Source organism: Pteropus alecto, unplaced genomic scaffold, assembly GCF_000325575.1.
Source record: "Pteropus alecto unplaced genomic scaffold, ASM32557v1 scaffold41, whole genome shotgun sequence".
NCBI classification, from domain to species: Eukaryota; Metazoa; Chordata; class Mammalia; order Chiroptera; family Pteropodidae; genus Pteropus; species Pteropus alecto.
The window spans coordinates 134,431-150,247 of NW_006430464.1; the positions used below are offsets into that span (position 1 = coordinate 134,431).

At 41.9% G+C, this 15,817-nt stretch overlaps 1 protein-coding gene, 1 non-coding gene and 1 pseudogene across 4 annotated transcripts in view; 1 reads left to right on the forward strand and 2 right to left on the reverse strand.

The window, feature by feature from the left end:
• LOC102888459 (zinc finger protein 665-like) overlaps window positions 1–15,748 on the reverse strand; it is a 58,316-nt gene extending 42,568 nt beyond the window's left edge. Inside the window, exons 1-3 of one of the 3 annotated variants that reach the window (XM_025047949.1) lie at window positions 15,619–15,748; window positions 14,344–14,470; window positions 13,742–13,870 (exon numbers count right to left, since the gene is read on the reverse strand). In XM_025047949.1, coding sequence (XP_024903717.1) covers window positions 13,742–13,870; window positions 14,344–14,470; window positions 15,619–15,633 — 271 coding nt within the window. In that variant the 5' untranslated portion in view covers window positions 15,634–15,748. Of the gene's footprint in view, window positions 1–13,741; window positions 13,871–14,343; window positions 14,579–15,618 lie in introns of those variants that run through there. The other 2 variants (XM_025047945.1, XM_025047944.1) reach the window with 2 other exon arrangements.
• Window positions 746–864, forward strand: LOC112482135. The gene has a single exon (XR_003047205.1). It is a non-coding gene; the product is annotated as a 5S ribosomal RNA (ribosomal RNA).
• On the reverse strand, window positions 977–1,915 carry LOC102892719 (annotated as a pseudogene).
• Window positions 15,749–15,817: the final 69 nt, after the last annotated feature.

Consider the following 15,817-nt stretch of genomic DNA (forward strand, 5'->3'; position numbering starts at 1 on the left):
GCTTCCAAATCTTAAAAAACATCATAAGGCATGAAAAGAAACAAAAGAATAAGGTATAATTAGATGAATAAAATAAATCTCCAAAAGTCAGCCATAAACTCATGGAAAGCTATTAATTACCAGACCAAGAACTCAAAATACAGTGTCATAACTTTAAAATACATTACCCCCATGGAAAACACAATAAAATACCTACACCAGATATTCAAAAGAAAAATTGAGAAAAAAATCAATGTATGTCACTACCAAAATGAAAAATTTAAAAAAAAAAAAAGGGAAAAATGGGATAAAATAGCTACAAAAAATGCTGACAACAATTTTGAATTATAGACCCTCCCCCTCAGAAATTACTTTTAATGAAAACACATGAAACTCTCCCAAAGAACATAAGTTGGCTAAATAGATTAAAATAGAAATCCAACGACCTTCTGTCTAGGAGACTCACTTTAAATGTGAAGACCTACTGAATTTAACTAAAATTATGAAAAAGGTATCTCATGGAAAAGATAGCCAATAAAGTACATGGGTGGCCATATTAATACCGGACAAATTCACATTACTGTCAAAGTGTCACAACACAGGACATTTTATAAAGGGGTGAATTCAACAGAAGCTATAAAAGGTATAAATATGTAAAAACTTATTCACCAAAAACAATATGTCCCGCAAAAAATTACAAACAGAACTATCGCATGACCCAGAAATTACAATTTGGGGCATTTATCCAAAAAATACGAAAACATTTGTCTACAGCCATGCCACCCTGAACGTGCCCGATCTCGTCCGATCTTGGAAGCTAAGCAGGGTCGGGCCTGGTTAGTACTTAGATGAGAGACCACCTAGGAAGACCAGGTGCTGTAGGTATTAAAAAAAATATATAAAAATAAAGCGTGCCACACTGTATAGAAATCAACATTCTTGCTCATTAACTGTGCATCTGGAACTATAGAAATGTCACTGTCCCTGTGCCACATCTTCAAATTAACATTCTCATGTCACAACAATAAGGAGATCTTCCGGAAAAACAAGCTATTTCCTCAGCTCATATTTCCCTTTTTGTAAGCATGCACCAGCAGTCTATCCAAGACGTATATACTGGGGAGTAAGGAGGGCTTCCACCAGCAAGCCCACAGTTGTTGACAGCCACGAGATTAGAGACAAGCACAAAGGGATAGGTCAACATACTGGCAAAAAAATCCTGTAACAGCCCGGGAATAACTTTTCATTTCATTTACGGTGGATAGGTATCGATGAGGTAGGCCAATGACTTACAGAGCCACAAAAAAATGACGTCACCTAGTAGGCAAGGAATAAGACCCACAAAAAACCCAGTATGCCCTCTTCCCAATATATAGTTACTATGAAGTCAGAAAGTCCGCAGTACTATGACCAACAAATTGAACCGTAGATCTCAGACTGATCACGTGGAAGGGATGTGTGATGAGGGTAGCAGCAGGAGCATTGTCTCACGTGATGTCTCCTTGATAACTTGGTGGGAGAAGGATGAGACGTCTTTCTGTACATTTCCAGCTCCTAACTCAACCTTCTCACTCTCCTGGTAATGCTGTAAAACTTGACCATGGACCGCAGTTCCAAGGACTCCTGAACACAGTCTTAGAGTTAAGCCTGTGAACAAACCACACTGCCCAAAGATGCTCGCAATGTGCTGAGTATAACAAGAGAGACCAGGAAGCTAACAAACTTGCCGCCCAAAAATATACCGTCCTATTATTGGAGGAAGAGGCTCATATCCCACCTGGATGAGCACCTTCATGTACGTGAGAGGCTGGGACAGGACAGGATGGTGAGACCCGAGTTACTCTTTCTGTTTGCTGTCACTTGACAAGACCCTGCACCTCCTCGATATTGTCGTCTGTTTAAGGATCCCTCCCTGACCATGGTACCCTCTCACTTGTCTAATCCTCTGTCATTCTGAAGTAGGGGTTACATTAGGACCCCTCCCCAGAGCCACTAAAAGGAAAAACTGCCTTGAACAATAGCTTAGACGTGGTGAAGCCTGTTGTGGTTTAAAATATCCTGTTAAAGTGGAAAGGAAAAAGATAGGGTAAGTCCTCCACATAGGAATGCGCAAAATGACAGCGGTGTGACCTAGAATTCACCTTTGCTTCATTACACGGTCATTATATTAGCATTGCGGTTAAGGCTGTGCCCAGCATGCATCTGACGCCATGACAGTTCCGAAAAGCCCAAACATGGCAAGCTTCTCCCAGATTCTGGAAGAAAACTGCGGTTCCTGTGAATCGGGTAGGAGAGAATGAACACAGAAGACAGACAGGGTAAAAGACTGCCAGCGTTTTATTTTTAAAGGCTGGAACTTGGCTTCTGTCCTTATCTTACTTCCAGTGTCCTAATCTTAGCCTCATTCTTTGAGTTCCTTGTCCCTGCACCGATCGTTCTTGTTCTGCTTGTCCCCGAGGAAGGTCAGTGCGTGCATCTGACTCTTCAGCCCCTTCCCGTGTGCAGGGTGGGGGCGCCTTGGCTTGCGTGCAACCCTTAGGGCAAATACCCGGGGTAAGCACAAACAAGGTCCGTGGGAGCGGCTGTGTGCAGCTCGCTCTTCCCAGCCTATGTCTTCATACGTGCCAGGGAACAAGGGCCCAACTCTCTTAACTCCTTCAAAAACACTTTCTTTCCATAAAGGGATCACCCCCCCGCCCCAAAACACGAATGTTCCACATTTTAGTTAGATTAATGATTAAAATCCAGAAACCCACAAAAGCAGGGGTAGCTCTGCCTTGAGTCTGACCGCTCTCCGTCTGAGAGTAGGTGCCCGTCTTCAATTCCATCCCGACCGGAAGCCAAGACTCCCCAGAACCGGTAACAAGTCTGTCTCACTTTCTCGTGATCCCCTCGCCCCTCCTGCCGCTGTCCTGGCCTCCCCGTCGCCTCCCCGCTTCCCCGAGGCCCCTCCCCGCGCGAGTGCCTGGTGACCTCTTCCGGCGACACCTGCGTTCTTCCCTCCTAAATCCCCCCCACCCCGAACAGTGTGCGCCTCTTGGGATTCGGGCCCCTTACTACATTGGGGACGGAGGGGAGTCCGCAGAAGCCCTGGCCCGGTAGGAAGCGGGGTTCCCTCCGCCGAGGGCGGCGGGGCCGGGACAGGGGCGCCGCGGGTCCGAACCCCGCTCCCGGGTCCATCTCCCCAGGCCGCACGCGGCGCGTGGTTTTGAGCAGGAAACTATTCGAAGGCGATGGACCCCAGGCGGACCCGCCTCAGTTTACCCGGAAGGACCGCGGACCCTGCACCCGCAGCGAGGAGTTGGGGACGCGGACACCTCCCTTAGGCGCCGGACTCACTGCTGCAGGACGCGCGGGTGCGGGGACTTCCCCGTCCGTAGGGACCCCCGAAAATCGCGGCCGCCAAGGAGACCTTCCCTCCGCTTTAGCGCTTCCAGGTCTGCAAGCAACTCCGCGTGGGCGTGGCCGGAAACCCAGGCCATAGGCGGGGCCTGGGCCGAGCGCTTCCGGGAAGGGGCGCGGCCTGAATACCGACCAGGCCTGGTTTTCCTGCAGGATGGTGGGGCGGTACCCACCCGAAGTGGGGATCATTGCAGGGGCGGAACCCCGGCCCCCATTCCCCCTGATTCGCGTTACTTTTCACTTACCTAATATTTGGTAAAGCCTGAACATTATTGTTCATTAAATTTGTAAGATTTCTTTCCAAAATTAATGATGCCGATCCCCCAAGGATTGAATTTTTGATACGAACTTTGTCATACACTTGATATTTTCAAGGTTTCTCTTAGATATGTAATTACTGATGTTTAATGATGTTTGACTCTTAGTTATATATGTAGCCCACTCCATAATACTTTAAGATCTCCCCAGAAGAACTTTCTGATAGAGGAGAGTGATCCTGCCTAGAGACCTTTCGCGTTCACTATATTTCTGAAGGTTTTTTTCTAATATCTATAACTGTAATATTTGCTTATCGATGAAAAGTAGATCAGAACTTTCCTGTCTGTATTGCAAATGTTGGTTTTGATAGGACAAATTTTTCCAGTTGTGAAAACTAGGCATCTATTTTGATAGATGCCTTAACTTGATTAACATTTATAATTTGCATCCTCAGTTTTAATCTCTATGGTTCACCCTGGTGTAACTGAAAGCTTATTGCAATCCTTTTGTCAAATTATTCCATGCATTTCTTTCCTGAACATATTTTTTATGAACTACAATGTTAGGAACCAATTTGTGGATCTTTGGAAGGTAGATTATGTAGATCATACAGTATTCTATAATATTACCAACAAGCCATGTTGGCATGAAAGAGATTTCAACGTGGACTTCCATGTTCGAAAGCAAATACATGGCCTGTGGAACTTTTTATCAAACTCAGAATAGTTTGGAAAAATCCAAAATTTGTTTTATTTATGAAGACTTTTCTTCACTGTAAAATTGACAAGGGAGTAAAACAAATATATTCATAAGAAGAAAAAGAATTTCCTCTGTTACTGGAAACTTTTAACATATCTCCCTGTAATGTCATTATAAAACAGATGCAAATTATTAGATTATAAAAGATGTCAACATAGTGAAGGCTTCACAAATTTGAAAACAGGAACTAGTTTGACCTTATTAAACTGTATATCACAAAACTGAGATATTCATTTTTAAGCAAAAATGAAACAATATTTACCACTCGAATTTTTAAATCTGGACTTCAGTAGAGAGAGACTTTATACAAAAGATTATTTCTGTAGAGAGAATCCTCTGAGTACAAGAGTTCCAAAGCTCTCAAGAGTCAGACAGAAAGGAGATTTTCTTTTATAAGGGGTCAAAACAACAAGAAAACAAAACATAAGCAGACATAAAGAACATATTGACGAGTGCCAAAGGTGAGGAAGTGGAGAATAAAAATTTTAAAAAGTAGAATTAAATGTATTAAAAAAACAGGGGAAATAAAAACTTTAAACACAGCTACCTGGTGGAAGTGAAGGGAGTAAAGCATTCAAGGCACTCATCACAGTTAAAATGTTGAAAATACTAACCTACGTACACTCTCACGGATGAATGTAATTAAATAATATCTTTAAATATAAAGGTAGTAAAAAAAAAATCCCAAAACAACAACAAAAAAATAGAAAAAAAACCCCACAAAATAAAAACAGGGGAAAAAAAACTGAATAGTATTAAAACTGGAGTACCTATATCAAGATCAAAATAGATTAGCAAACAAATACTATGACTAGGGATGGTAAAACCTATTTCATAATCATGAAGAAATAAATTCACCATGAAGACATGTTAATCATAATCTATGGCCCCAACTTCAAAACCCTTAGGGAAAAAAAAGAGTTGCAATAAAGAAAACCCCAATGCACAAATATTTTGAGAGATTTTCATGGACATTTGTCAGTAATAGAACAAGTAGACAGAAAATGAATACCTAGAAAGTTTCTATCAATGCTATCAATCAATGAGATTGACCAAATTGACATTTTTTGAACTATAATACAAAAACATACATATGGGTCTCTGCCCTTGATCCTGACAACTCCAAAAATGCTTGTAATTTCCTAAGTGATGTGAACACCAGGAGCATCTTTTATTGTATAGAGGTAACTCTGGGTGGCTTCATGATGGAACCTCGTGACAAGAAAGACCACACCATGATTAGAAGCTTGAAACTTTCAGCTCCACCCTCACAGTCAATGGGGAAGGACTGGAGATGTTACTTATTGATCATGCCTACAGGAAGAAGCCACCATAAAATCCCAATAGTAGAGGGTTCAGAGTCTTCCAGGTGAGTGAAACATCCACACCAAGAAAATGACACATTGCAATTCACAAAAACTGAAGCTCCTGTGCTTGGCACCCTCCCAGACCTGGCCCTATGTATGTGATCATCTGACTGTTCATCTGTATCGTCATACTCTTCAACTGGAAATCTATGAGATGCTATAGCAAAAGACATTGATGAAACCTTCGATCTATCCCTGCTGGGCCAAAAGCACAGATAACTGCCCACATTTCCCAGTGGCATCTTTGTTGGAGGCAAGAGGGGCAGCCTTTGGCACTGAGCCCTTAACCTATAGAAGCTGATGCCATCTCTGGGGTGATAGCATTATAATTGCATTAAGTGGTATGACACCCAGTTGCTGTTCTAGAATATTTCCTGGTATATGGTGGCGGGTGGGGGGAACCTCCAAACATCTGGTGACCAGAAGTGTCAGAAGTGAAGTGTTCTTGGTGAGGGTGGTAGTAGTATGATAGTAAAAGGGACGCATAGGGAAAAAACACACAGTAGGGAACAGCTGGATTTTAAGAACATTCCACCTACCATGAAAATTATACACAATCTATAAATAAATGTACATAGCACTCTACCAAGATAAACCATATTTTGGGCCATCAAACCAGGCTCGATAAATTTGAAAACAATCACACAAACTATGTCTGTGACTGCAATGAAATTAAGAGAAATCAATAACAGAAAAAGCTCTTGGAAGTCCTCAAATATTTGTTAAAATAATAATGTACTTGTGAACCAAAACAATATTTCGTAAAGATCTATGCACTCCAATATTCATGGCAGCACAATTTACAATAGCCAAGATATGGAAGCAACCTAAATGCCCATCAACAGACTGGATAAAAAAATTATGGTTCATATATATGATGAAATATTACTCAGCCATTTAAAAAAATGAAATCCTACCAGTTGCAATAACATGGATGGACTTAGAGGTTATTATGCTGAGTGAAATAAGTCAGAGAAAGATAAATACCATATGATTTCACTTATATGTGGAATCTAAGGAACAAAAAGAACTAATCAAAAACAGACTTACAAATAGAGTGGACAATTTGGTGATGGACAGGGGTTGGGGGGCTGGGAGAATGGGGTTAAGGGTTAAAGAAGTACAAATTAGTAGCTGATGGATGGTAATGGGGATGGGGAGCATGGCAGAAGGAATGCAATTAGCATTAATATGATGTCTAGGGCCAGGGGAGGGAGGGAGCAATTGGGGGGATCATTTTATGAACTATAAAGATGTCTAACCAATGTACTGTATACTTAAAACTAATTTACATAAATAAATTTTAAAAAATAATGTACTTGTGACTAACCCGAGGACAATAAATTAGGATGGAAACAAAAATGTAACCTGAATTCAATGAAGATGAAAACAGAACATATTAACATTAAAAATTTGCTACTAAAGCAGAAATAAAAAAACAGAACCCTTCAAAAACTGATAGCTAGGTAAACAAAAACTTACAAGCCCAAGAGTTCTCTATTTTTATTTTTTGGTTGCTTCGGTTTTCTGGACGTCATTGTGAACTTCATTTCTGTAAAAGGAAGTCGGTTGAAAACAGATCATCGGTTCTAAGGCTTCCTTAGGTGAAGGCAGCTTGGTGAATGAGGGCAAGGTGCTTGAGGTCACTAACAAACATTTGATTAGGATAAAACAGTTGAAAATGTTGAAACAGAGAACACATAGTCCATGGTGGGGATTTAGACAATGCCCAATGGCACATTGCTCATTTATGTTGTGAAGTACCCTACAGAGGTGGGATGAAACTGTGCTGGAACAAGGAACAGGATTCATTCAGGATCGTGAAAACATTCTTAACTTTTATTCAATTGAATGTGAGCCCTAACACATATTCCCAATGAATCTGGCAAAAGGTAATGCCAGGATTTCAGGGAGAACCATACAAAAGTACATACTATCTGGTTCTTTCGATTACGACGTATATTCTGATGTCTAGTGAATCGAGAGGCCTGGATAAAGGCTCTGCTCCATGCATTTACATGATTTGTCTTCACTGTGGAGTCTCCATTTTCACATAATACGTGAACCCTAATGGCTCTGCCACACTCACTGCAACTGTAAGGAATCGCTCTAAGGCTTCTAAATAACCTGATGGGTAGTCAGGTGTAAACGCACATCGAAGTCTTTGCCACACTCATTACATTTTAAGTTTCTCTCCGGTATGGATTCTCTGATGTTTAGATAGGCTTGTGTGCCAAGTGAAGGCTTTGCCACACTGATGACATTGGTAAGGTTTCTCTCCTGTATGGATTCTCTGATGACTCACGAGGTGAGATTTGTTGCGGAAGACCCTGCCACAGTCATTACATTTGTAAGGTTTTGCTCCACTATGGATAACCTGATGTCTAGTCAGGTTTGAATGCCAGTTAAAGGCTTTGCCACACTCGTGACATCTGTAAGGTTTCTCTCCGGTATGGATTTTCTGATGCTCAGTAAGGGTTAATTTCTGACTAAAGACCTTGCCACACTCACTACACTTGTAAGGTCTTTCTCCGGTATGAAGGCTTCGATGACGTGCATGGTTTGCTTTGGTACTGAAAACCTTGCCACACTCCTTGCATTTGTGGGGAGTCTCGCCCGTATGGATCAACTGATGGCTCGTGAGGGTAGAACGCGCACTAAAGACCTTGCCACACTCGTTACATTTGTATGGTTTCTCTCCAAAATGGATTCTTAGATGACTTTCGAGGTGTGATTTGTTATGGAAAACCTTGTCACACTCATTACATTTGTGAAGTCTCTTTCTAGTATGCTCATTACATTTGTAAGAAAGCTCTCCAGTATGGATTTTCTGATGCCTTGTAAGGTGTGATTTCTTATAAAAAAGCTTGCCACACTCATTACATTTGTAAGGTCTCTTTCCAGTATGGACCAACTGATGGTAAGTGAGGCTTGCACGCACAGTAAAGGCTTTGCCACACTCACTACATTCGTAAGGTTTCTCTCCCTTATGGATTCCCTCATGTCTAGTTAGGCTTGAAAGCACACGAAACAATTTGCCACACTCAGAACATTTGTAGGAAGTCTTCCTGCATGCTTTCGGATCTCTGGTCAGTGCTGAAGGAGGCCTAGAATCATTCCCATACGTCGTAGAAACGTTGGCTTTGACACTAGGAAAATCTCTTTGAAGTGGAGAAATGGAGGAAGTATTGTTGATAGACTTCTTGGCTGGATCACGCTCATCAATTTTCCCTTCACTTTGAGATACCTCCACATCAGCCCGATGTGACTGACACCTTAGTCCAAGCCTGTACTCACCAGACTCGTTTTCTGCATGCTCTCTACCACGTTGACCTCTTCTATCAGTGAGATGTTTCTTCTGAGTTACAAGCATTTCTTTGTGGTTCCTTTCATCGTCTCTCTGCTGATAAGCAAAGTCAGGCATATGTTCCCAGATTTCTCCAAAGTAAAAGTCTTTGATTATATGGCTTTCACATCTTCCAAACATCGCTGTTTGGAATACTCCTCCTATATTACTGTTTTTTGTTGGTTTTAATTTCTTCTTCACATATGGAGGCCAGATATCTACTAGAAATTGAAAAAACAAACAAAAAAACACCATAGTTATCCTATTAGTTTCTAAATAAATGTTTCATGCTGAAATCTAATATTACACCAAAAGTGAAGTTAAACTAAACACAGTTATGACCCTCAACCTTCTAATATAATAAAGAAACAGGATTCTTTACCAATGAAATAGTGGTCACACAGAATTCAAATTGCTTTTAAGGTAGCATAGTTTCAAACACCCTATGATGAAAACAGTCATGTCGTGTAATCTTATGTTAGCTTCAAAAAATGTATTTTTCCACCATGACTCCAAAACATATACCAGCTGTCAGTAACCATTTTGCTATCTCATAACTGAGGAAAACCTTACGTTATACTTATTTTTTACATATGTAGCAGATATAAATGTATGCTGAAATATAAACAATATATTGTAATGGTAAATAATCCAAACCAGTGTTATCTAAAGAATAATCTAACAACAGGGCAGTCTAAAATTGTACGACAAACATAGCATTGAAAAAATAAAAACAACAATAAAACATTTTCTAAAAAACTAAATACTTTTCTAAATATCCGTTATAAAACTATCTGTACCCACTAAGAACAGCATTTTATAACATCAACAAATGGTGCATGTCAGGTATACTGCATAACACATGCCAAAAGACTATCGTCTGTTTATCAAAATAAAAGCTTATTGAAAAAAATTCCAGAAACCCATGAGAAGACCAGCAGTAAATAACAGGCAACCATATAACAGAAAGTTAACTCTCTCCAACTCTAAACATTTCCCCCTTAAAAATGAAGAAATTCTATTCTAGAAAGAGCACAAATATGAGAACAGGAAACTACGTGGAAATCACTGATGTCCAAAGTATCAGGTCAGGAAAATACATAACGTTAAAACAAAGAATAGTAGAAAGAAGTCGAAACTTACCGTTGGGGTTTTATGACTACTAGATAACAGTCGATCCAAAGTGTGATTACTTATGTACGTGGGCCATTTAGTCATTAAGTACATTGGCCCACAATATATGTAATACGGAGTCTGTGCTTTCAACGTTCATTAAGGTGAGGAAACATGTTACAAAATAAAAATATACATGACAGATGCAGGCAAAAGGATATCTAATAATGAAGATGCCACGGAGTCGATACAGCTTTTTAAACAAAAGTAACCTTTGAGTTTTCAGTAGAAAACATGCAATGTCCTAAGCCATCTAAGAGCACTAATGTGTTTTTAAAAACCTTGTGGGGAAATTACCAACATACTTTCAAATAATGGCAACAGACTGACATGGTTTATGTACATAACCCTCATGTACATAGAAAGTGACAGAAACAGATTGGAACCTGGACCTACAGACGCAGATGACATGTTCTGAACTATGATCGCACAACCAGGCAGTACAGATCACAGAGGCTTACAATAAATACCAGGAGCTTAGAAAGAAATCGTTTCAACAGCTAAGTTGTGTCGTTTGACAGCGTTGCCTAGCCATCCATCTTGGAAATGGTTTTTGAGCATTCACCTACCAAGGTTGAATCGTAAAGTAAAATATCTGAACACACATGTAATTTGTAAGGAGATAAAACGACTAATCAAAAACCATTCAACAAAATGGTCAGATAACTTCCCCGCAAAATTCAAACCAACGTTTAAAATGAATTAACACCAATCTTCTTCAAACACTTCCAAAAAAATTGAAGACGGAGGAACCCTTCCAAATGCATCCTAGGAGGCCAGAATTATCCTAATAGCCAAGCGAGACAAAGACAATACAGAATTACCACAGACCAATATCTCTGATAAATGCTGATGAAAAAGTGATCAATGAAACCATAAACAAACTTACACAACACACTGAATAAATAATCCAACATGACTAACAGGGATATGTTCAATGAAAGCAAAAATGGTTCAACATATGAAAACCATTAAATGTGATAGATAGAGCACAGTAAAAGAATAAAAACAGAAAAAAACCACAGGTCACCTCAGTAGATGCAGCAAAAGCATTATTAACCTTTCGTGATAAGAAACACTCACTGTGCTAACAATGAAAATTGAGTCCCTCGACATAAACGAGGACCTCTATAACAAGTTCCCAGCTAACATCATACTGCTGAAAGGCTGAAAGCCTTTCCTGTACCCACAGGAACAAGACAGGATGCCTACCCCCAATGTTCCTATAAAAAATAGTACTGGAAGTTCTAAACAAAACAAACGGGCAAGAAAAAGAAAAGTTGCAAGATATGAAATCACGATGCAAATAGCAATTTGTGTTCTATACATTAACGAAGAACAACCGAAAAGAACATTGCCTCCACAATCTATCATAATGCCATTAAAATAAAATACTTAGGCGTAACCTGATGCAAACTGAGAAGGTTTGGAAACTATCATCAAAAAACAATGCTGAAAAAATTTAAAGAAGATGCAAAAAAATGCAAAGATATCCCAAGTTTATGGATTGGTAGATTATATTGCCAAGGTGTCAAGAGCAGCCAAAGCGATCAACAGATTCAGTGCAATTCTAAGGAAATTTACAATAGTGTTTTTTTAATAAATACCGAAAACCACCCTAATGTTCATATCGAATCTCAAGAGTCTCTAACTGGAAAAACAATTAAAAACCCGTAATAAACTTAAATGACAGAAGAGTAACTTAATGTCACGGACAAAATCAGGTGATAAACAGAAGAAATAATTAAGGCTATCTTTTCTAAATCTAAAGAATTAATACTATGTAAGTCAAAATAAATAAGTGAAATTATCTTTTCAAAACATTGAAAAGTTTAGGATTTAGGGAAAATGGCTGGTGAGCCAGACTCACCATAATAAAGAACGAAATACTGTGATAATTATCAAACAACGACCTTTCCCCCATCCCAGTCTCCCACACATCGCAAATATAAAACACTAAGAGTATTATCAAAAATGTGAAACTGATGTCAAAAATAAAAAACAAATTAATTTAATAACGCATGAGAATCTACAAGACGAAAGGATCAGTGTCTTCAACAAAAACGAACGACAGTGACTTCACTGAGGCACCAATCACCTTTCCAAGCTCCCTCAAGAAGACGCTTCAAAATTGCACCTGCTGAGGCAGTGTGCACAGCGGCACACACAGGGCATGGGAACCGTGGCATGAACGACAGCTTAGTTAGTAGCCTCAAGGGTAGGAGGCTGTGACCGTGGACAATGTTCTCCCAGAAGAGATTTTACCCTATTTAGTACATGTGTGCACGTGATCGGTGTTCCAGAAAGATGCCTACTGACACTCCACAAAACGCGAAGAAAATTGAAAACACTTTTCAGCCAGACTGTTGTGATACTTTCTGTATTGGTGTCCTGGGACAGGCTAAACAATCCAGGGCTGCTTCTGTGTGCAGTGGCGTAATATTGCAACATATGAGTCACGGCATTCTCCATCAAGAATCTGCTGTGACCAAGGACACTCGGTCCATGGGCGAGTCCACCTGGGGGTGTCCATCTCCTAAAGGTGGATGACACCAGCGAAAGAACACAGTGAACTATCAGGCCCCAGGAATGTGTCATTCACGGGCAAGGTTCAAGGGAAACCATGCGAACTACAGAGACTGTGCAATCTGGAAGAGTCTATATCCCAAACGAGGCAGCGTCGTGCAGAGAGAGAAAAGTACAAGGAATGGGGTCGGACCCCGCAGGATCGTGAGGGGACCGTGCGTGCCACCAGACACCGCGCTATAAGCCTAGAACACTGAAATGCGCTCCCCCTGTAGGACTGGGGACCGAAGGGACGCTCTCTCTGTCCACTGTCTCTAGAGATGGACCGAGAAACTGGTACAGAAGGCCCTACCCACCTCCCTGTGACAAACACCTCTGAAGTGTGTAACAAAAGCAGAACAGAAGCAACGGCAGAGGGACCGGAACCGGCAGACAGGGCAGGAGAGGGCCCCACGCAGTTCCGGGGACGCCAGACGGAATGACAGACAGACAGCGCGTCCCCTCTTCACATCACGCCTTCCAACCACAGGAAACATCAATGGGACCAGGGTGGATCCAGGAGGCAGGACCGCAAGCCCTCAGCTCCACTCTGTATGGACTGAGCACTAAGAATCGCACAGAACCCAGTCCGGAAGGAGAGCCCAGGGGGACAGAGCCCGTCTGAGACAGCCCGCCCCACGCTCCTCAAGTCAGGGAACCAAAGATGTCACAGGGACCAAAGAACAGTGTTGTGATCACAATACTCTGTCATGGTCTCTGCTGGAACCGCAGCATCTCTGAAGGCGAAAGGATAAATTTTACACGTTAAAAGACGGAATGGTGAAGGATTCCCCAGAAATAAACTTGTTTCCCCACAGAACTCTGTCGCTCGGGGAGAGTCTGCAAACACGACGAAGGCTGCGGCCTCCTCGCTCCCTTCCCGAGCTCCTACCTGTGTTCGCACCTTTGACACGTTCCCACCGATTTGGTGACGCTGCTGTTTTCCAGTCGCTCTCCAGAGTCCAGGGCGCTTTCCCTTGCTCCAAAATGGAGACAATATACAGATCAGAAACAGAAATTCCTGCACACAGAAGAAAGGAGCATGAAGACAGGTAGTTCGGCCAGAATCCCTGATCTCTGCTCCGCTGAGGAAGGAGAATAGTACAGATGGATCGAGAAAAACAGTTCCTGAATCCATCAACTCCTCGCCTCCTTCTGTGCATGGCAAGCAGTGTCGTGTGCAGATAGCGAGCTCTCTTCCAAAAGCAACTTGTCAACGTATAAGAATAAAAAATAAAATTTGCACAGTTAAGTTTGCCATAGGGCTTTATATACTCTTAAGCTCTGGAACAACCCCTGATGAATCACAAGGTGGCCAGACCATCTGAAGAAAGGGTGAAGTTAAAGTCTCGATGCCACCTTATGAAGCCTTTCCATGTCCCAGCAAATGGAACTTCGATCTGTCAGACAAGGCAGGGGCTCCCAAGAAGCACCCAAGGGAAAAGGAAGAGATACACAGGGCAGATCTGGACCCTGGAGGGGAGTCAGCCTCACCCAGGAAGAGCAGGTTCCGGTAGCTCTCCAACATCACGTCCCTGTACAAGGCCCGCTGAGCTGGGGACAGGCACTCCCACTCCTCCTGAGAGAATTCGATGAACACATCGCTGAGTGTCAACCGTCCCTGAAAGGAAACACATTTCAGCAAGGGAAAGTGGAGACAGTTCTTATTTTCAACCAGATCCTTATGGATCTTGGGTTTGATTGTCGCGTCCATGACTAAAACGGAAATAGTGCGGTCTCATATGATTACTGTGCTGGTGCCTGTTTCTACCTGAGACAATTTTCCTGTCAACGTTTACCTCATATATTTGGGAGCGCTAATGTTATGTGTGTCTCTGTTTATAGTTGTTAGAACCTTTTGGTTCTAACCAAAAGAAAGGACCCTTTTACCGTCATGATGTCTTTTGCCTGTTGTCAGTTTTTGTATTATAATCTTTTTCGTCTCTTAAATATAGCCACTTGGCTCTTTAGGATATAGCAAGAATGGAATGTCTTGTTTCCTCCTTTTATTATTAGCCGATTTATGTGCTTCGATTTATGAATTTTAACAGTTCGGCTCTTTGACTTTGTCTCACAATATCTATCTATTTTTTCCTTCTACTGGTCTCTACTGAGGTAGGAGCTCTGGTCAACCCGCTTCTTTGTGATTTCAGAGAAATTGCATCTACTTTTCTGCTAATCGAATGGTGACATGCTCCTCGTTAACTCTAAAATCGCATTTAAATAGTAAGTCTTTCTTCCCACTCTAGTGAGCAAGTCTCCTTCTAATCACTCTTCTTTTTTAGAATATTCCTGAGCTACTATGACCAGGAACGCCATCCCGGTCAAACGTGCACGTTTTCAACCCCGTCGCACAGCGCGGATGTGGCGCCAGAGGAACCTACAACGCACACGCCCCTTCATCGCGACACCCGAGCATCTGACCGGCCCCAGAGGGGTCGTGGCCATGACGCCTTCCCAGTTCGTTGTGACCAAGGGGATGTTTTCAGTAGCTGAGGATTGTTAATTCTCGGTGAGAATTCTTCATGCCCTTAGGAGCCTGGATGGAGAGAATGCAGAGATGCAGAGAAGGCCCTGGGACAAGGGACAGAAGTATTTAAGGAGCTGACCTTGACTCCCATAAGGAGAAAAGGGTAAAAAAGAGGTAGTAAAAAACAACCGCGCTAGGAAAGAACGTCAGAAGTAGAGAATCAAAGGCTTCAGGTCATAAATCCACAAATTGCAGGAGGAAAAGCAGACAGAACCTGTGACCCAGGACAAAACGCTTACCTGAGAAGCAGCCATTTCGTCCTTGTCCTCCTCCCGCTCTGGGTCATTGCTCAGATGACATTATTTTGAGGAATCATGGCGGCATCTTGAGAATGTGCCTTCAAGGGCATCAGCAAAGCCCCTTCGTCTGCTCCCCCCACACTCACAGGCAGAAGATCGTGAAATGCTGAAAAGGTCACCCTCTCCTGTCCGTTGTCAC